Raw genomic sequence first — 21,374 nt, 5'->3', positions numbered from 1 at the left:
ACTCCTCTGTTCCTTCGAACGTGTACCTATGTTCTGGGTCAGTTGTGGGTATAAGGGACGCCGGTTTCATTTTTGTTCTTTATAATGTATATTATTAGGGGGAAGATGTATCTACCAGGAAACCCTTTTCTAAAAAATGTGCAGTTGCATAAGATACTTGTCCTTTTTCTACCCAAAAAATCTGTATGTAATGCATTGAAAAAATTGTGACCGAGAATTCACCCTCCTTGGATAATTTTAAAAACCCTAATTGGAGAAGAGGTTGCTTCTGCCATTGATTCACGGTTATCACCATCCGATCCTGCACATCTTTCCTTACCCTCTACTTCAGCCACGGCAGGACCTTCCTCCTACCATGAAGTGGAGACTACCAGATGATGGGGAGATAATTGACTGATTCCTCTGACACCTCAGGCAAACATTTTTGTCTCCCTGATCAGACAGAAACACTCCTTTAAAGCGATCCGTACGACCGTGGGTATGGAAGAAGTTAAAGAATCTTTATCTATCCAAGATCAGATGTTCCGAGGTCTGGAGGAGAAAAAAAGATTTAGTCTTTCCAATAAGACTGTAAGAAGACACGAAGAATAGAAGGATCCAGAAAAAAGTGTCTGTATCCAAAGCGTTTAAATGGAAGTATCCTGTATCTGAAGATAAGACCGAACTTTCGGACAACGTTCCCTAAATTGATGCACCAGTTACAAAATTTAAAAAAAAATCCTCTCTTCCCTTTGAAGATATGGGTATGCTTCGAGACCCTATGGATACATTAGCAGAAGGTTTTCTAAAACATTCTTGTTCACCCACAACTGCCATGTTGAGGCCAGGAATTGCTGCTGCCACCTGCACGGCTAGATCTCTTGTTATGGCTTAACCAGCTTAGAAAGTCATTTGGCAGCGGGTACTCAAAGAGCATATCTTATCTCCTCTATGCCCATGCTTAAAGAGGCTCTGTCACCAGATTTTGCAACCCCTATCTGCTATTGCAGCAGATAGGCGCTGCAATGTAGATTACAGTAACTTTTTTATTTTAAAAAAACGAGCATTTTTGGCCAAGTTATGACCATTTTTGTAATTATGCAAATGAGGCTTGCAAAAGTCCAAGTGGGTGTGTTTAAAAGTAAAAGTCCAAGTGGGCGTGTATTAGGTGCGTACATCGGGGCGTTTTTAATACTTTTACTAGCTGGGCGCTGTGAAGAGAAGTAACATCCTCTTCTCTTCACAACGCCCAGCTTGTGACAGTGCAGATCTGTGACGTCACTCACAGGTCCTGCATCGTGACGGCCACATCGGCAGCAGAGGCTACAGTTGATTCTGCAGCAGCATCAGCGTTTGCAGGTAAGATCGACTTACCTGCAAACGCTGATGCTGCTGCAGAATCAACTGTAGCCTCTGGTGCCGATGTGGCCGTCACGATGCAGGACCTGTGAGTGACGTCACAGATCTGCACTGTCACAAGCTGGGCGTTCTGAAGAGAAGAGGATGTTACTTCTCTTCACAGCGCCCAGCTAGTAAAAGTATTAAAAACGCCCCGATGTACGCACCTAATACACGCCCACTTGGACTTTTACTTTTAAACACACCCACTTGGACTTTTGCAAGCCTCATTTGCATAATTACAAAAATGGTCATAACTTGGCCAAAAATGCTCGTTTTTTTAAAATAAAAACGTTACTGTAATCTACATTGCAGCGCCTATCTGCTGCAATAGCAGATAGGGGTTGCAAAATCTGGTGACAGAGCCTCTTTAAGCAAGCCGTAAATTTTATGGCAGACATAGTGAAGATGGCTGCAAGATCTGCAGCCCTTGCTAATGCAACAAGAACTGCCATCTGGCACAGGAATTATAAAGCAGATGCTGGCTCAAAAAATAAATTGTGCGCCATTCAGTGTGAAGGAAATCGCCTCTTCACTTCATGTCTGGATGATATTGGATGGGAGTCTTCTCTAAGATTATGGCCGAAGTAACGGCTTTCTTACAACTAAAGAGATTGTTCCATACCTGGACTTCTGGATTTCTTAATCTCTGCTCCATCAGTGACTGTTCTATTGTCCCATCTTCAGTTCATCCAAAAGATCTTCATCAACCTAGGATGCTTAACAGATATACAGAAATATGATCTTAATCCAAGCAAGAGGATTTTTGTTTTGATTTATTTTTATTTTTTTTTAGTAATCCTATTGGACACTCAAAATGATGTCCTTTCTTTCGGAACAAAACCACACACTCTATTCAGTCAGATTTTAAGTTTCCGATCCATCTCTTCAGTAATCATCAGAGAGATAATGAAATTATTAGGAGTTCTGACATCTACAATACCAGCTGTATTATGGGCCTAGTCCCACTCAAGAGTTCTCCAGAACTTTCTGCTTTCCTCCCGGGACAGAAAGCAGTCCTCCCTAGACCGAAAGATCAAGATTCCATCAAGAGTAAAAACTTCCTGAGCTGGAGGATGATTACATAAAATCTCCATGGAGGGGTTCCATGGAAACCTTAAGATCAGATGGTTATTACCACGGATGCCAGCAAGCGTGGGTGGGGAGCCCACACTTCAAATTCATTCGTCCAGTGGACTTGGAATTGGTCTCTTTCCTCAGCATCTTCAAACCTGAGGGAACTGACGGCAGTATGAGGCTCTGAAAGCCCTAAACTTAGGATTTTTAAATGGCAATCCTTTGACACTATCACACAACACCACCATAGTAGCATATCTCAACAGACAAGGGGGCACAAGAAGCCACAAAATATCTCCGATAGCAGCCCAGATATTTTATTGGGCAGAGAAAAATGTTCCGTCCTTAACAGCAGTTCACCTCAAAGGAAGCGAGAACGACATAGCGGGTTTCCTCCACAGGGCGTCTCTGAGAGGAGAATGGAAACTGAAAAGGGAGATCTTTCAGTCGATATGCAGGAAGCGGGGGACACGTATCATAGATCTTTGCCTCCAGAAAAAAATGTTCACGTGCCAAACTTTTCTCTGGCAAGAAAAGATAACCCCCTACAAATAGATACTCTTTGCCAGCCATGGCCAAGAGTCCTGTTGTATGCCTTTCCTCCCTTCCCTCTCATTCCCAACACGCTAACAAAGTTCATCTTGGAAAGAGCACAAGTCATCCTGATCGCTCCTTTTTGGCTAAAGAGGGCATGGTTTCCACTACTCCTCCACCTATCAAAAGGATCCTATTGGACTCTGCCACTCCTTCTGGATCTCTTATCTAAAGGACCAATTCTTCATCCATCGATCCAACAACTACGATTAACAGCCTGGAATCTGCATGTTCTCTCTTGAAAAGTAGAGGGTTTTCTAATAAAGTTGTGTCCACTCTACTTACTTAGTTGTAAAGAAATCCCTTCCAAAATCTACCTTAGATAATGGGAAAATTTTCTGACATTCTCCAAGGACAAATGCCATTACTCCACCGTCCCAGATGTTACTCTGGTGCTTAGATTTTTTTTGCAGGCCGGTTTAGACAAAGGGCTCATGTGGGTTCATGTGGCTGCTCTTAGTGGTTTCTTAGACACTAAATTAGCTGTTCTCCCTTTTGATGAAAAGATTTTTAAAAGGGGCTTCAAGACTCCGGCCAGCTGCGCATTCTTTTGTCCCTCCCTGGGACCTAAACTTGGTACTGTCAGTACTTGTTAGTCCTCCTTTTGAGCCCATTGAAGACATCCCAATAAGGTTTTTACCCTTGAAAGCAACTTTGCTAATTTGACTGCATTGCTTTGAACTTCAATACAGCCACTCTAGTCTTTTTTTCTATATTTTTGCATTGTTTATACGGAAACTTATAACGAAGGACTCTGGCAGGATTGCATCGGCTGGAAAATAAGTTTTTATTTGTCTGCTTTGGATTATTTTAGATCAAACCTGTGGCACTCTGCAGGTTGTCTGGGTGCTGTAGGTAGGGGTCCCACCCCGTAGATACTTGCAATGAAAAACTCAAGCACTCCTTCGGTTGAAATATACAAAATAGGTTTATTTTAACCCCTTAATGACCAGCCTATTTTAGACCTTAATGACCAAGCCATTTTTTACGTTTTTCCATCGTCGCATTCCAAGAGCTATAACTCTTTTATTTTTGCGTCGACATAGCTGTATAAGGTCTTGTTTTTTGCGGAACAAGTTGTACTTTTTAATAGCACCATTTTGGGGGACATATTATTTATTGATTAACTTTTATTAACTTTTTTTGGGGGGGAATAGAAAGACCTGAAATTTCGCCACTCTTTTTCGCGTCTTAAATCAACGGCATTTACCGTGTGATATAAAGAACACCATAACTTTATTACTTTATTCAGCGGGTTGTTACGATTGCAACGATACCAAATTTGTATAGTTTTTGTATGTTTTACTACTTTTACACAGTAAAAACCCTTTTTTTTTCAAAATTATTTTTGTGTCTCCATATTTGAAGAGCCGTAACGTTTTCATTTTTTCGCCGATGCGGTTGTATGAGGGCTTTTTTTTTTGCGGGAAGACTTGTAGTTTTTATTGGTACCATTTTTGAGTAGATGAGACTTTTTGATCACTTTTTATAACATTTTTTTAAAGTCAGGATTCACAGAAAACAGCAATTTTTCCATAGTTTTTTATTACATTTTTTACGGCGTTCACCGTGCGGGTTAAGTAATGTAATAGCTTTATAGTCGGGGTCGTTACGGACGCGGCGATACCAAATATGTGTAACTTTTTTACTTTATTTTGTTTTTTTAATAGTAAAGCAGTTTGTAAGGGGAAAAGCTGGGTTTTTCATTATTTTTTTTCACATTTTTTTTTTCATTAACTTAAACTTTTTTTTTACTTTTTTACTAGTCCTACTAGGGGACTATAATATGCGATTCTCCGATCACTATTGTAATACACTGCAATACTTTTGTATTGCAGTGTATTACTGCCTGTCCGTTTAAAACGGCCAGGCATCTGCTAGGTCATGCCTCCGGCATGATCTAGCAGGCATTCGCTCCAGGCAGACCTGGGGGCCTTTATTAGGCCCCCAGCTGCCATTAGAGACACAGCTCCCTCCCTTTCTCCAAAACCACTCGGATGCGGTGCACGCTATTGTGCACCGCATCGGAGGGGTTAAACGGGTGAGATCGATATAATATATCGATCTCACCCGGCAGAGCAGGGACGCTCCCAGCCCTCAGCTGCCTCTAGCAGCTGAGAGCGGGGAGATTTGACACTCCCTGCTCTGTTTACTTTATCCTGATGCAGTGCCGTAAAAAGGCACATGCATCAGAATAAAGCCCGTTAGTGGCCGCCGTTAAAAGGCGTATTGGCGGTCACTAACGGGTTAAATAAGGCAATATTAGAGAACAGGTGTAACGTTTTGGCCACAATCCGGCCTTTATCAAACTCTGCAAACAAAACGCAGAAATTGTATATGTACTCTTACTAATATGTATACTAGAAGTATGTAAAGAAAAAAAACAAAAAACTAAATGTTGCATGGATGTAGTCCTATCTAGCACAGGAGGATTTAAAGAACACTGTACATAATGATTTTATATAGCCTGGGGGGGGGCAGTATAAGAGTTGCCTACTATCGTCGAACATTTAAGTGAAGTCAGCAAAGAATAGTACAAGTGCTCATACAGCGAAGTAATAACACCGATAAGACAAGAAATATTGCATGTCTTGAGGTACAGGGTCCCTCTTAAGCTGGGTGCACTCTCTGGTATGCAAGTTAAGAAGACCTTGTAATACAGATGCAATACAGTCGGACACCGTTTAGCAATGCAAAAGAGTAATCCACATGACAAACTGTAAAAATCACGGAGTAGCATAGGTAAGTGAAAAATAGGACCTATGTAAAACCACTATCAATAGTTACCTACTATTGGAACCTTGTGTACTCACCTATTGCCGCTGGTCAATAGAAAAAAACGTATAGGAAATGACGCTGTGAAGATGGGTAGCTTGTACCATGGGTAAGTGTGTGGGAGCATGGAGAACGGTCTCCTTAAATGTGGTCTGAAGAAATGACGTGGGAGTAGAAGTGTCGGGTGTCCAGAGTGTTTAAACTCTATGGTTGAAAAGTCTATGGTGAGTGGGAGGTTTGCACATGTGCACCTGTTTAGCAGTGACAGCAACTCTATAGTATGTAGGCGCATGCGCATAACGGAAAAATGCGGTGCCATGGGGATACTGACAATGTCTAGCTGTAACAGTCTAGTGGCGCATGCGTACTGTTCGGAAGCCACATCGGCTGACAGGTGAGAAGAGAGCGATATATGGGATATAGTAAGAGGATGTCTATGTATGTATGATGTCCTATTAGTTTAATGGAGAGGGGATGGGTGAAGTTGAGTAGACTAGTGGTGTGTCCACTGCATATATAATGAAGCTAGTCAGGTTTATAAAGGAAGAAGGAAACAAAGTAGGATATGTAAGGTACGCAGGACGGGTATAGGTGAACAGTAGTATATAGTGGATGGCATATGTAGAATATATGGAAAATGGATGATACAGGTATAAATTGTGAAATAATGAAAATAAAATAGAACTGTATAAAGGATATCCATGGTTAGAATTGAGAGGCGGCAATAGGGACCAGTGGTGAGTTAGCGAGCCTGGAGGGATGGAAAGATAACAAAAAATAAAAAATGAATTAGTCGATGATATTCATAAAAAGCTGTAAATATCGTAGTCCCGGTTTAAACCCCTTAGTGTAAGGCATTGTAGCTTATGAATCCAATATGCTTCTTTTTTAGTAATTTGATTCTATTCCCTCCTCTCCTAGATTTTAGGTACATGCTCCAGTACCTGAAACTTGAGTTGTGAGATTTTGTTTTGCTTCCTTGAAATGGTATGGTATTGGTAATAGATTTTGGCATCGTATTATAGCCTTATGTTTGCCAATCCTATCACTCACTGTTTGAGTAGTTTTCTCCTGCATAACCTAGTCCGCATGGCCATTTAATAAGGTAGACAACGTACCTGGAGTCGCATGTAAAGTAATCTCTAACCGGGAAAGTTTTCCCCATGTGGGGATGATATATTTTGTCCCCTTTAAGGACATTCGAACACTGAGCGCAGTGTAGGCAAGGGAATGTGCCTTTCTTTTGGGTACCTAGAAAGAGTTGTCGAGGTAATTTGATTCTGGATCCTTCGTCTGCCCTTACTAGTTTGTCCCTGAGATTCCTTGGTGTGCGGTTACACGGAAGAATGGGTGATTGGAACTCTTCTACGGTTGGATAGGCCTTCGAGAGGATGTTCCAATGTTGTCTGATAACATTCTGCACGTTATTGGCTACCGGATGATACGTGTGAACAAACTGTATTATTTCCTCAGACCACATTTAAGGAGACCGTTCAAAATGCTCCCACACGCTTACCCATCGTACAAGCTACCCATCTTCACATGGTCATTTCCTATAAGGTTTTTACTATTGACCAGCGGCAATAGGTGAGTACACAAGGTTCCAATAGTAGGTAACTATTGATGGTGATTTTACATAGGTCCTATTTTCACTTACCTATGCTACGTGATTTTTACAGTTTGTCATGTGGATTACACTTTGCATTGCTAAACTCTCCGTCTGTATTACAAGGTTTTCTTAACTTGCATACCAGAGATGTGCCCCCAGCTTGAGAAGAGGGACCCTGTACCTCAAGACATGCAATATTTCTTGTATCTGTGTTATTTCGCTGTATGAGCACTTGTACTGTTCTTTGCTGACTTCACTTAAATGTTCGATGATAGTAGCCAACTCTCTTATACTGCCCAGCCCCATCTAGCTATATAAATCATTATGTACAATGTTCTTTAAATCCTCCTGTGCTAGGTATGACTATATCCATGCGACATTTAGTTTTTTCAGTTTTTTTTTCTTTTTCTGTACATATTATATGTGTACTCTGTTACTAATATGTATACTATTTCTGCGTTTTGTTTGCAGAGTTTGATCAAGGCCGGATTGTGGCTGAAACGTTAACCTTTTCTCTAATATTGCCTTATTTAAAATAAACCTATTTTGCATATTTCAACCGAAGGAGTGCTTGAGTTTTTCAAATGCTTTGAATTATTTGTGGGTGGTAACTTAGTTGCTACTCACGAGAGTAAGGGCCTGTTCACATCCGCGTTGGCTTTCCGTTCCGGGGTTCCGTCTGAGGCTTCCGTCGGGTGAACCCCACAACGGAAAGTCAAGCTGAAACCACAGCTTCCGTTTCAGTCACCATTGATATCTATGGTGACGGAAACATTGCTAATGGTTTCCATTCGTCACTATTCCGGCAGATTTCCTTTTTTCCGACGGAATCAATAGTGCAGTCAACTCCGCTATTGATTTCGTCATTAAAACGGAAACCTGCCGGAATAGTGACGAACGGAAACCATTAGCAATGTTTCAGTCACCATAGATATCAATGGTGACTGAAACGGAAGCTGTGGTTTCAGTTTGACTTTCCGTTCCGTGGTTCACCCGACGGAAACCTCCGATGGAAACTCAACGCTGATGTGGACAGGCCCGAAGTTGGAAAACATACTTTATAAAAAAGGAAATTATTTGTGTGACTGGTATGTTTGCGCTCCTTCCTTATGTCAGGTTATTCTATTGTGGTTATTAACTGGAGCAGGTAAGGGAAGGGAACCTTTTAAGGAAAAACTTCCTTGTTTCCTGTCCCTGGGGGTGGGGGGTCCGTGCTGCTGTGGAGGTCAATGGGAAATCAAACTACTGGTAAGTGTAATTATCATCTTCACACTTTGCAATGCAGCACATGCAATGGTGGCAGCATCTGTGGTCGTGCAGTCTAGATGTGGCAAAAAAACAAACTGATACTTATACTTTTTAGCCTATGTGAGTTTTCGTGCATAAATAATATATGCATAAATACATTTACAATATAAGCGGTTTTTGGAACCGGTAATGCATGAACACAAATATTCTTTATATATGCAATTAAATTTGTAGTCACTGTACATCAGTGATTGACAAAAAATGGACTGTAAGGCCCTTTTCACACAGAGTTTTTTGACACGTTTTGTGACGCGGAAACCGCTTCGGAAAACACGCTAAAAAATGTCCGAAAATGCCTCCCATTGATTTCAATGGGAGGCGAAGAAGTTTTTTTCCCACGAGCGGTAAGAAAGCCTTGCGGGAAAAAGCGACATGCCCTATCTTCGGGCGTTTATGCCTCCGACCTCCCATTGACATCAATGGGAGGCAGAGAAAGCGTATTTTGCGGCATTTTTGCCCGTGGCACTCAATGGACGCGAGCGAAAAACGCAGCGAAAATCTGAATTTTGAGGCAGAGTTTTCTACCTGCAAAAAAACTCAGTGTGAACTCGGCCTAAAAGCTACAGTATTTTGACTTGAAGCGTTTTATAGAAAATAAACAGTTTTATTAGTTCCTTGGCTACCTGGCTACTGAGATATGTCCTGCCCTGTGGTAAAGTATATGAAATAATATAAGCCTTACATGTGTATAATGTAGATCTCTTCCAGCATGAGTGTCTGAACTCCCTGTGCTCGGTTAGTACTCAGTGTATTAACTGATCATATAGTCTTCTCCATATTAAGCTCAGAAAACTAATTTTCTATTTCTTTAGTTAATTGTTGGCCTTCTGAAAGTGGAACTGGCTGCGACGTAAATATAGAGTATGAACTTCAGGAGGACAAACTTGAGCTGAACGATGTGGTTATTACAATCCCATTGCCGTAAGTATTAAAGACTATGAATGAATGGCGTGAGTTTTTGTTTTTTCTCTTTGTAGACTAGATTTTTCACAGTTTTTAGTGTTTTTTTTTTTTGTTTTTTTTTTATAAATTGCAGGCACCGAATCTATAATACAATTTTTTCCTGTAACATTTTATGCTTCAACACCTTTTCAGCTATTGTTAGTGGTGGGGGATAGATTTGGCGCTTTGATTGCGGTTCAGATGTCCTGGATTGTGTCCAGGTTGTGGGGTGGAATGTTCTGAAATGTGATAACTGCTTCCCAGAGCATTTAAAGGGAATGTGTCGCTAGAAATAATTTAATTTTTTTCCCGAACAATAGTAGAATTGCTGTTTTTCCCTCTACACTCCATGACGGCACCACCATCCGGGATTCCGTGCCTCCAAAGGGACCAGAAGCCGTTTAGATTTTTCCTCCTCCTTACCCTCTCATGTTTCCTGTCCCTTGGGACACGGGAAGCAGGATCCGTGCGGAGCTCTGTGGGATCAGTAGTTTTCTTCTTCAAGCGTCCCAGTCTTTTCTCTTTCCCTGGACGAACGAGCGGTGTCTCTATAAGGGAGTACCAGGGCAGGGAGCTGGGCTCCGAGCGGCAGATGCCTGATGTCTGATCCAATCCACCCAGGTAACGGGTGTCAGCGCTGACTAAAGCAGCACCAGACACAAGGGTATCCTCTGGGCAGGGAAATCCTTTACTGCATGTAGGACCGGTGTCTAGAGGTGGTTAGCGCGCATGCGAGTGGCATATAATATCTATTATATATATATATATATATATATCTATATATATATGTAGCTCTATAGATATATCTATAGAGCTAGATAGATATTTATTTCAGTTCCAGGCCCTGCCATTTGGCCTCTCGTCTGCCCCCAGGATCTTCACCAAGATTATGGTGGAGGTCACATCCTATCTTCATCAGAAAGAGATATTAATCATCCCATACTTGGACGATATATTAATATCAGCAGAATTTTATCAAAGATTAAGTTGCCATCTAAAGACGACGCAACCGCTTTTGTCATCCCTAGGCTGGCTGATCAACCTGGAAAAAAATCAGACCTGACACCAGGGCAATCAGTTATTTCTAGGAATTCTTTTGGATTCTCAGGTCCAGACTTAGTTTCATCCATGAGAGAAGGGAGTTGCGCTACTCTAGATCACCAGGTCATTTCCTTCATTTATCAAACATTGGCTTCTATAAGAGAGATAATGTCAGTGTTGGGGTTGCTAACATAATCCATTCCAGCAGTCAGATGGGCCCAGGCACACGAGAATTCTCCAGCACTTCCTTCTATCATGCTGGGACAAGAAACTGGAATCTCTAAATCTCATGAGGAGTATTCCTTTCAGGGTAAAACAATCTGATGTGGTGGACACACAAAGAAAATTTATCAAGAGGTGACCTGTGGTCACAGAGGTACCCAGTACTCATAACTATAGATGCCAGTCAGTCTGGATGGGGAGCCTATTCAGGTCAGAACATGATCCAAGGATGGAACCTCTCTCTGTCAAGAGCTTCATCAAACTTCAGAGAACTAACTGCAGTCTAGGAAGCTCTGAAAGCTTTAAGAAGTCTACTAACGGGCAAAGACATCCGGATTTCTCAGATAATGTCTCTACGGTCGCATACCTGAACAAACAGGGACGAACGAGAAGCCATCTCCTTTGTCAGGGATCAGAAATCTTCATCTGGGCTGAGCAAAATGTTCTGTCTCTAACCGCTATACATCTAAGAGAGGCAGAAAATCAGGTAGCAGACTACCTGAGCAGACAGACCTTGTTTCCAGGAGAGTGGTGTCTAAATCTGCAAACTTTCAAAGATCTTACCAGAAGATGGGGACAGCCGGAGATCTGTTCGTAGACGGGAACAACAAGAAGGTAATGACGTTTTTTCCCTGTGCTACAAAGACAATCCGGCAGGAGTGCTCTGTCTCAATCTTGGAGGGGCAAACTCCTATATGCCTTTCCTACATTCCCTCTCATCCCCAGGGTCCTGAAGAAAGGGTTGTAGGAGAAAGTGAGGGTTATTCTAATAGCCTTTTATTGGCCCAAGTGATCATGGTTTCCACTTTTTCTGATGTCAAGAAGCCTCCCTGACCTCTACTTCCCAGGCGGGACTTGCTGTTCCAGGGTCCAATCCTTCACCCAGGGGTGAACTAACTTCATCTTACAGCTTGAATTTTAAACGGAGCATGTTGATGGAGAAGGGCCTTTCAAAAAACGTGGTAGATACATTATTGAAGAGCAGGAAAAAGGTCACCTCCAAGATTTACCACAGAGTTTGGAGAACCTTCCTGAAGCGAACCTCTTCAACTAATTCTTTTCTCCAACTCAGGATGTCCACTATCCTGGATTTTCTTCAGTCAGATCTCGACTTGGACTTAAGAACCAGTACCTTGATAGTCCATACTGCAGCCCTTAGTGCCTTCCTGGATCAAAGGCTAGCAGACCATTCGTGGGTTAAGAGATTCCTCAGAGCAACTTTTTGTTTGGCGGCTCCAATTGTTTCCAGAGTCCCTCCTTGGGATCTGAATTTTTAGTACTGACAGCACTTACCAGACATCGTTTCGAACCAATTCAGGATGCTTCCTTAAAATTCCTAAACTTGAAGACTGTATTTTTCTTCTAGCAATAACATCTGCTCGCAGAGTTTGAGAAATACAATCCTTCTCATCCTCTCCTCCCTATCTAAACCTACTGGAAGATGGGATCATTCTAAAGCCCTTACCATCTTTTCTTCCGAAGGGAGTGTCCAAATTTCATCAGCAAGAGATATTCCTTCCTTATTTTTGTTCTTTCCCTAAGAATGAAAAGGAGGCAGAATTTCATACGTTGAATGTCAGAAGATGTATCCTCGCCTATCTAGACAGAACAAAATCTTTCAGATGTCAAGAGCAATTGTTCAGTTCCACGGCAAAAACCGAGGTCACAATGCAAGCAAGATTTCTATTTCAAGATGGATCAAGGAAGCGATCTCTCATTCCTACAATCACGGAGAAGTCTCCTACTTTGCTCCTTAAAGCTCATTCAACCAGAACTATTTCTACCTCCTGGGCTGAGAGTGCTTCTTCCTCAATTGAGCAGATCTGTAAGGCTGCGACATGGTCTAGTCAAAATACTTTTTTTAAACACTACAGATTGGATATAATGTCCAGCCAAGCTTTGGCCGTAAATCTGTTAATCCTCCTGGTGGTGCTCTCGTGGAGGTGTAGAGGGATGTAAAATGATTGTTACTTACCCGTTATTTGATTTTCCTTTTAACCTTCATGACAGTACCAGGGTTTTTTCCCACCCTTTTCCATAAATTTATTTGAAGAATATTAAAATTCTTAGCCTGTATGTTATCAAGTCTCTGGTATTAACTGGAGAGGGTAAGGAGAAGAGGGAATTTAAACTGTTTCCTGTCCCTTTGGAGGCGGTGAATCCCTCCTGATGGTGCTGTCGTGGGGGTTAAAGGAAAATCAAATTACTGGCAAGTAGTAATCATTTTTTAGTCACCACGCCTCTTTTTAAAAATAAAATAAATACTGATCAAAAAGTTGCATGCACCCCATGAAAACTACGAGTTCCTCAAGGGGTCTAGTTTCCAAAATTAGGTCACTTTTATCCCCTTCCCACGAAACGAAGTGTCTGGTTTGTCGCCTTGTGCGGGGGTGGGGATGTATGGATCGCGCCCACACCATGAGCGCACTCCATACGCTGTGGGTGTCGGCTGTGTTTTACAGCCGACACCCGGGACAAACTGCCTGGAAAAGTGAACATGCTGTTCCTTACTGTTTAACCCATGAAATGCTGCGATCGCGACCACAGCATCTGAGGAGTTAAAAAGAGGGGGACGGCCCCCTCTGACAGCTCATCGCCCACCCCGCATTCAGATCAGGGGTTGACGACAGTTGTTATGGCAGCCCTGGGGCCTAATGAAGGCCCCCAGCACGGCCTGTACTGTGCTTCTGCTTAACAGATGCCTGTAATGATTACAATATACTATAAACTACGATATAATATACATCCCTAACGATCGCTTTTGAAATATAGCATTATTTAACGCTCACCATGAACGCCGTAAAAAAAATAAAACCTTTAAAACTCAAATTATTGTTTTTTAGTCACCTTCGCTCCCCAAAAACTTTAATAAAAAGTGAATAAAAAATTATATGTTCCAAAAAATACAGATAAAAACTACAGCTCATCCCGCAAAAAATTGAGCAGTGTGACTGCTAATCGATGAAAAAATAAGTTAATGTGGTGAAGCAATTAATTTTTTTTTAACAAAACATTTTTTCTTTAAAAGTAGTAAAATATAAAAAAACCTATATAAATTTGGTATCACCGTAATCGTATTGAGCCACAGAATAAAGTTAAGTTGTCGTTTTTACAGCACATTAAAAGCCGTAAGAACAAAACCCAGAAAACTATGGAAGAGTTGCAGTTTTTTCCAATTTCAGCCCGAAAAGAATTTTTTTTTTAAAAAGTTTCCCCGTACATTATATGGTACTTTAAATGCTACCAATAGAAACTACAACCCCTCCCGCAAAAAATAAGCCCTCACACCTATTGACGGAAAAATAAAAAAGTTATGGCTTTTGGAAGGCGGGGAAGAAAAAAAATAAAATCTGAAAAATGGCTGCGGCGTGAAGGGGTTAAAGGGAATGTGTTGCCAGAAAAACATGGTTTTTTTTAAAAAATTAAACATTTAGTGTGTGGGTGATTAAACATTGTTCAAATTTTTTTTTTTTTTTTTTTTGCACGAGTCAGGAAATATTATAAATTATTTCTAATTTATAATACTACCCATTTTTGGTCACTAGATGGAGCTGTTCCCAAAATTGCAGCATTGCAACATTGGGTTAAAAGCCCTCGCTCTAGTGAGCTCTCAGCATCCCCCCCTCCTTTATCCTGGCTAGTGCCGGGATAAACGAGGGCTTTGAACGGTGTAACCTCCTACACTGTGTGTCGCCATTTTTTGAGCTAACCCACAGTGTAGTAGGTTTACATACAGTAGTAAACACACACAAACACGAACATACATTGAAATCTCTTACCTGCTCCTGCCGCCGCGGCTCCCTCCGGCCCGTCCGCTCCGTTTGCTGCCGCTGGTGCAAGTGCACAAATCCGGAAGCCGCGACCGGAAGTAGTAATATTACTGTCCGGCCGCGACTTCCGGTCCACAGGAAAATGGCGCCGGACGGCGCCAATTTCGAATAGGACTGTGTGGGAGCGGCGCATGAGCCGTTCGCAGTCCCTATGGGACTGTGGCTGCCGTATTCCATGTCTGTATGTGTCGTTAATCGACACACACAGAAATGGAACAAAAAATGGCAGCCCCCATAGGGAAGAAAAAGTGTAAAAATAAGAAAAAGTAAAACACAAACACACAAATGAATATAAACGTTTTTAATAAAACACTAACATCTTTAACATATAAAAAAATAATTTGTGATGACACTGTTCCTTTAAGGGGTTTCCCCTGGTACTTCAGAAGCTCTGCAAATGTGACATGGCTCCCAGAAATCAATCCAGTAAAATCTACATGACAAATATTGCTCCTGCCTTTCTGAGCCCTGCTGTTTGTCCAACCAGAAGTTTTGGACCACATGTGGGGTATTGCCGTAATCGGGAGAAATAGTTTTTCAAATGTTGGGGTTCTTTTTCTCCTTTTATTCCTTGTAAAAATGTGCACGTTTTATCAGAAAAAATAGATTTTCAATTTCACTGGCTAATTCCACGAAATGCAAAAAACCTGTGGGGTTTAAATGCCCACTATAATCGATAAATTCCTTGAGGGGTGTAGTTTGCCAAATGGGGTCACTTTTGAGGTTTCTACGGTTTCGGCGCCACAAGACCTCTTCAAACCTGACATGGTGCCTAAAATATAATCTAATAAAAAGGAGTCTCCTTTGCGTCTGAGACCTGTGTTTCAGTCCATCAACACACTAGTGCCACATGTGGGATATTTCTAAAAACTGCAGAATCAGGGCAATTTATATCGAGTTGTGTTTCTCTGGTAAAACCTTCTGTTTTACAGAAAAAAAATTGAATAAAAAGAATGTTCTGCATAAAAAATGAAATTTGTAAATTTCACCTCTATTTTTAAATTCCCGTGAAACGCCTAAAAGGTTAAGAAACTTTATAAATGCTGTTTTGAATACTTTGAGGGGTTCTAGGTTTTAAAATGGGGTGATTTATGGGAGATTTCTAATATACGTCCCTCCAAAGCCACTTCAGAACTGAACTGGTACCTATAAAAAAAAAAAAAAAAGATTTTGAAATTTTCTTCAATTTGAAATTGCTGCTTATGAGTGGAAATATTTACTGCACTACTGATCACCTTATCTACATTAGTGATGAGTGATAGATGCGTTACTTCCTAAATTTTATAGGTGCTCATCCTTGCACATTCAAATTTGGCAAATGTTCATGGAATTAATAAGATTGTTCACATTCTCATAGAAAGGGCAGTATATTTATTACGGTTGAAGTATCACCTCTGAGATCCCAAGCAGGGTGTTAGGTGTCTGCTGCCTTTTGTCACTTTTAGGCCCTATTCACACGACAGGGTTTCCCGGCCATCCAAAAAAAACAAAAAGAAAACGTTAGTCACACAGCAGCGGTAGGATCAATAGACCCCAAATGGGGCTATTCACACGGCCGTCAAAAAATGGTACATGCCCTATTTTCGCCCATTCGCCCGGCTCCCATAGTCTATGGGGCTGGGTAATACACGGCCATCATTCGAATGTTTTCCAAGTGACGGCCGTGTCTTCCGTTGCTCACTCTCTCCTCCCCACAGTGTGAAGTGCATGTGAGGAGGAGGGTATTTTTTTGCTCCCAGTAGGAGCGGTATTCCCAATCCCCGGCCATAGCTTCGGCAACGCTGTGGCCAGGGATTGGGGATTCCGCTCCAGGAGAAATCCCCGACTTCACTATCCATATATGGATACAGTGACATCAGAGACTTCTGAAGCGGAATCCCCGGCACTGTGGCCAGTGTTTCCGCTCCAGGAGAAGTCCCTGACTTCACTGTCTTCATATATTGACATTGAAGTCAGGGACTTCTCCTGGAACAGTGGCGCTATCTGCAGAAAGATAGGGGGGGTGGCTTTACCTCCGGGGGGGGCAGTGTTGTGGCATTACCTACGGGGGGGCAGTGTTGTGGCATTACCTACGGGGGGGCAGTGTGTGGCATTAACTATGGGGGGGGCAGTGTGTGGCATTACCTACGGGGGGGCAGTGTGTGGCATTCTCTACAGAGGCAAGTGTGTGGCATAAATTGACAAATTAAATTCATCCATCTTTAAAACGGACAGGGATAAAAACTGATGCAAAACAGGTTAAGGCTATGTTCACACGGGGTATTTTGCCGAGTTTTTTTACGCGGAAACCACGTCGCGAAAACGGCCCGAAAATCCCTCCCATAGATTTCAATGGGAGGCGTCGGCGTCTTTTTCCCGCGAGCAGTAAAACTGCCTCGCGGGAAAAAGAAGCGACATGCCCTATCTTCGGGCGCTTCCGCCTCTGACCTCCCATTGACTTCAATGGGAGGCAGAGAAAGCGTATTTCGCGCTGTTTTATGCCCCGGCGCTCAATGGCCGCAGGTGAAAAACGGCTCGAAAAACTCCCAGAAAATCGGCGTGCAGGGAGAGGAATATCTGCCTCAAACTTCCAAACGGAATTTTGAGGCAGATATTCCTCCCCCAAAATACTCCGTGTGAACATAGCCTAAAAACGGAAACACGGCCCAGAATGGAAACGGAACGGATGCAAAACGGCCAAGAAAAATGGACCAAAACTGCAGTTTTTATCTGCCGACACTCGGACCCTGTCGTGCGAATAGAGCCTTACTCTGAATTGATTCCATTAGTTCCCAGTCTACCATATTCCTGTTAATTTTATCTTATTGACAAGTGTTTTTACTCTTGAGTTGGAGAGAAAACCACCTAGAGGGTATATTTTAATTTCTAAGATTCACCTTTTTATTTGACTACCTCCATCATACAGGGCCGGAGTAGGTGCTCCAGTCATTGGAGACCTTGATGGAGACTACCACCATGACAGTCGAAGGAATACACTTGAGTGGACTTTGCCAGTTATCGACTCCAAAAATAAGTCTGGAAGTCTGGAGTTTAGCATTGTTGGCCATCCCAACGATTTCTTCCCAGTCACCGTGTCCTTTGTATCCAAGAAGAACTACTGCAACCTACAGGTTGGAATACAGCTGCCACTCAGAAGTGTATATTTGTATAATTTACATGCATTATATTGATTAAAGCAGAAAAGTAGATTGGTCTGGTTACAGTATCTGTAATATATTAACCCCATCACGACTGCCATTTGGCTATATACGTTCTAACTGCCGATGCCCCGTGCAGTTAGCATGTGTATGGACATCGGCAGCCTGGAAGGGGTTTGAGTGCAGTGCGGCTTCAGTGTGAGCAGCACTGCACTCTCCTGTCTGCTGGGGCTTTGACCGCCCTGGAATATACCCCCACTATAGATGGCTAAGGATTCCCTTCCTAGAGGGAGACCCCGCCATCTATCCATCCCCGCTGTAGATAGTGCCAACCCCCCCCCTGCAGATAGTAACCTCCCTGCTGTAGATCGCTTTACTTCCCTTTTCCCATTCCTTGGTTGAACTTGATGGACATGTCTTTTTTCAACCGTACTAACTATGTAACCCCCCACTGTAAATAGCGCCACCTGAACTGACTGGAGGAGCGAAATCCCCGGTGTCAGATCGCACTGGCCGGGATTCCGCTTCTAGACTGAGCCCCTGACATCACTGTCCATTTGGACAGTGACATTAGTGTCTCTCACTAAGAGCGGAATCCCCAGCTGACACCCTGGCCGGGGATTCCGCTACTGGAGAAACCCCTGGTGTCACTATCCTTTTATTGACCATGATGTCAGCGGCTCTCTAGGAGCGGAATCCCCGGTGTCAAATCACACTGTCGGGGATTCCGCTACTGGAGAAGCCCCTGGTGTCACTATCCATATATGGACAGTGACGTCAGGGCTGCTCCTGGAGTGGAATCCCCGCTCTGGCAGGGGATTCCGCTTTCAGAGTTAACCCCTGACGTCACTGTCCATATATAGACAAACATCAGGGGCTTCCTGTTGGAGTGGAATCTTCGGCCAGAGGGGATATATCTAAATACAGGGGAGATGTTGCTATCTACAGAGGGTACTATATACATGGGTACTGTGGCATTATCTACATGGGAACTGCGGCATTATATTTTATATTGGCACTATCTACAGGGGGCACTGTGGAGCTATCTATATGGGCACTGTGTGGCACTATGTGGGCATTATCTACAGGGAGAACTGTGGCACTATATGGGCACTGTGGCACTTTACAGTGGGCACTAAATGTGGGCACTGGCACGATCTAGGTAGGCAATGTGGCACAATCTACAGTGGTATTGTGTCACTATCTACATGGGCACTGTGGTGGTTTCAGGGGGTTGGGACATAAAAACACTAACTAATAAAATGCATAATTTTTTTTTTTAACATTCATGAAAAACGGATGGCAAATGGCGATTAAAAACGGTCAGATGGCCGGGAAATTGACACATTGATGCAAAACAGCCATGGAAAAACGCAGTTGATTTGTAGTTGACTGCCATTGTTTTTCACGGTCGTGTTTATATAGCCTTATAGCCCTCTTCACTCCCCTCACAGCGATCCAGGGTGACGGAGAGAAAAGAGGAGTAATTGTTACAGAGCTCTACAGTGGATAGATAGATTAGATAGATTAGATAGATTAGATAGATTAGATAGATTAGATAGATAGATTAGATAGATAGATAGATAGATAGATAGATAGATAGATAGATAGATAGATAGATGGATCTAAAAAAAAAATACAAAAAAGTGTTTTCTTTAAAAATTTTATTATGAGCAGACAAAAATCACAAAAAATTAAACACTGAATTAATGAAACTAATCTAGAAAATGAAAGCCTCATAAGTCTTGTAAAAAAAAAAACAAAGTAAAAATTGTTGATAGTCAAATTGGCTCCAAAGATATTATCGTTTAAAGAAGTGCATATCAAAAATTGAATATTTGACCTGGACACGGGCATCAATGACCCTTGGTCATGAAAGGGTTAAGCTTGAAGAGTGACTGTACTTTCAGAAAAATGTCAGACATATCGGAAGTTTTGATCAGGGGAGGTCCGGGTGCTGAGTCCCCCACCGGCTCTAAAACGACAGTTTAGAAGCTCTCAGCCGAGCACTCAGCACCTTTTGGGTGTGTTCAGCGCTCTTCATCAGCCTGAAGATGGGCCCACATAGAACGTTTATGGAGCCGTCTTCAGCCTGACTAGGAGCGCCGATCATAGCCAAAGGTGCAGAGTGTTCATCTGAGAGATTCTACACATTCGATTTAGCGATGGTGGGATCTCCGCACCCAAACCCTCACAATCAGAACTTCTGACGTGTATCTATGATATATCGAAAGTTCTTCCTGAAAGTAAAGTTACTATTTACGTTGGCCATAAATGGCCCGAATACTGTTGAGGAGAGGGAACAGATCGATCCTTTTTTTTTATTTTTTTATTTTATTTTATTTATTTTTTTACTCTTGTCATGCAGATTTTTTTTTTTTTTTTTAAATTTTAATGAGGAAATTGAACATTCATTTCTTAGCCAAATAACTACTTCCAAGCATTTTCAGGAGTTAAATGATCTTTTCTCTGTCCTCTGTAGGTGACCAAAGTGACTCAGGTGGATGGCAACAGTCCTGTGAGGTATTCTACCGAGACTGCGTTTGTTGTGGACAAATATGAAATCCTGTAACCAGCTCACAGAATGAGGGTTTATCCTGGAAATCATTTTCTTTTAAATTTCTGAATAGAAGCATCTAAAGGGGTTTTCTCTATGCCTTGTACTTTTCAGGGGGTGTACAGAAAATCAGATAAGTACTATCCTGCAAATCTTATTCACTCCTTCCATGCAAAGGGGAACCAGAAGGGGCAAAACATTGAATTTGTCCTGCAGGAAAAAGTCTTTCTCTCCTCTTCCCAATATTGAGGGATAATTATATTTCCAAGAAGAATAATTTATATATCTGTCCTGTTAGGAACACGTTTCCTTTCATTTTCTGGAATATTCACATTTTTATGGTTTGGTTGCCGTTTAGGCAATTTATTTTTCTGAGGCAATTTTGAAAATTTTCTGTGGGCAAATAGAATGTGTAAACTTGTAGGCGAATGGCAAATAGGATTGACAGGACTTGTTTTTTTGTAACCCTGTATAATTACATAAAGAATACACGCATTCCATAACGCAGAAATACTGTTCTGTAACCCAATAAAAAAAGAAAAAGTTGAGACAAAGTGTGTGCTTATTGTCTTGTAATATAAACGATGCCTCCACTTGTATAGGAATCAAAGCAGGCACAGAGTGTGATTATGGGAGCAACATGCAGAAGATTTACCAGGTAGCGGAGGTGAACCGCAGCTGTGAGAGGACATGAAGTGTTTGTTTTATTGTATTTATATTCAGTGACTTTTACCCATAGCTTACAAAATGGTGTAGGAAGAGCAGCCCTCAATCAAGCTGTGAACTACTATGCAAACTAAAAGAAGAGGAACATTCATGAGAAGATGGGAGTTTTGTTAATTGGATAAAGAGGCACTTAATTTTTTTGTGCTGGATGTTTTTAACCGGTATACTACTGTTAGTAG

General features: G+C 42.0%; 1 protein-coding gene across 1 annotated transcript in view; it reads left to right on the top strand.

Annotated features, from left to right (window-relative positions):
• Positions 1-21,023, top strand: part of ARCN1 (archain 1 coat protein complex I subunit delta) — a 76,127-nt gene extending 55,104 nt beyond the window's left edge. Inside the window, exons 8-10 of the mRNA XM_075840047.1 lie at positions 9,553-9,661; positions 17,681-17,885; positions 20,395-21,023. Coding sequence (XP_075696162.1) covers positions 9,553-9,661; positions 17,681-17,885; positions 20,395-20,484 — 404 coding nt within the window. The 3' untranslated portion in view covers positions 20,485-21,023. The remainder of the gene's footprint in view (positions 1-9,552; positions 9,662-17,680; positions 17,886-20,394) is intronic.
• The last annotated feature ends 351 nt before the right edge of the window (positions 21,024-21,374 follow it).

Source organism: Rhinoderma darwinii, chromosome 10 (assembly GCF_050947455.1).
Source record: "Rhinoderma darwinii isolate aRhiDar2 chromosome 10, aRhiDar2.hap1, whole genome shotgun sequence".
Taxonomy (NCBI): Eukaryota; Metazoa; Chordata; class Amphibia; order Anura; family Rhinodermatidae; genus Rhinoderma; species Rhinoderma darwinii.
The sequence above is the reverse complement of the archived record's forward strand: the minus strand, read 5'-3'. Positions and strand labels throughout refer to the sequence as shown.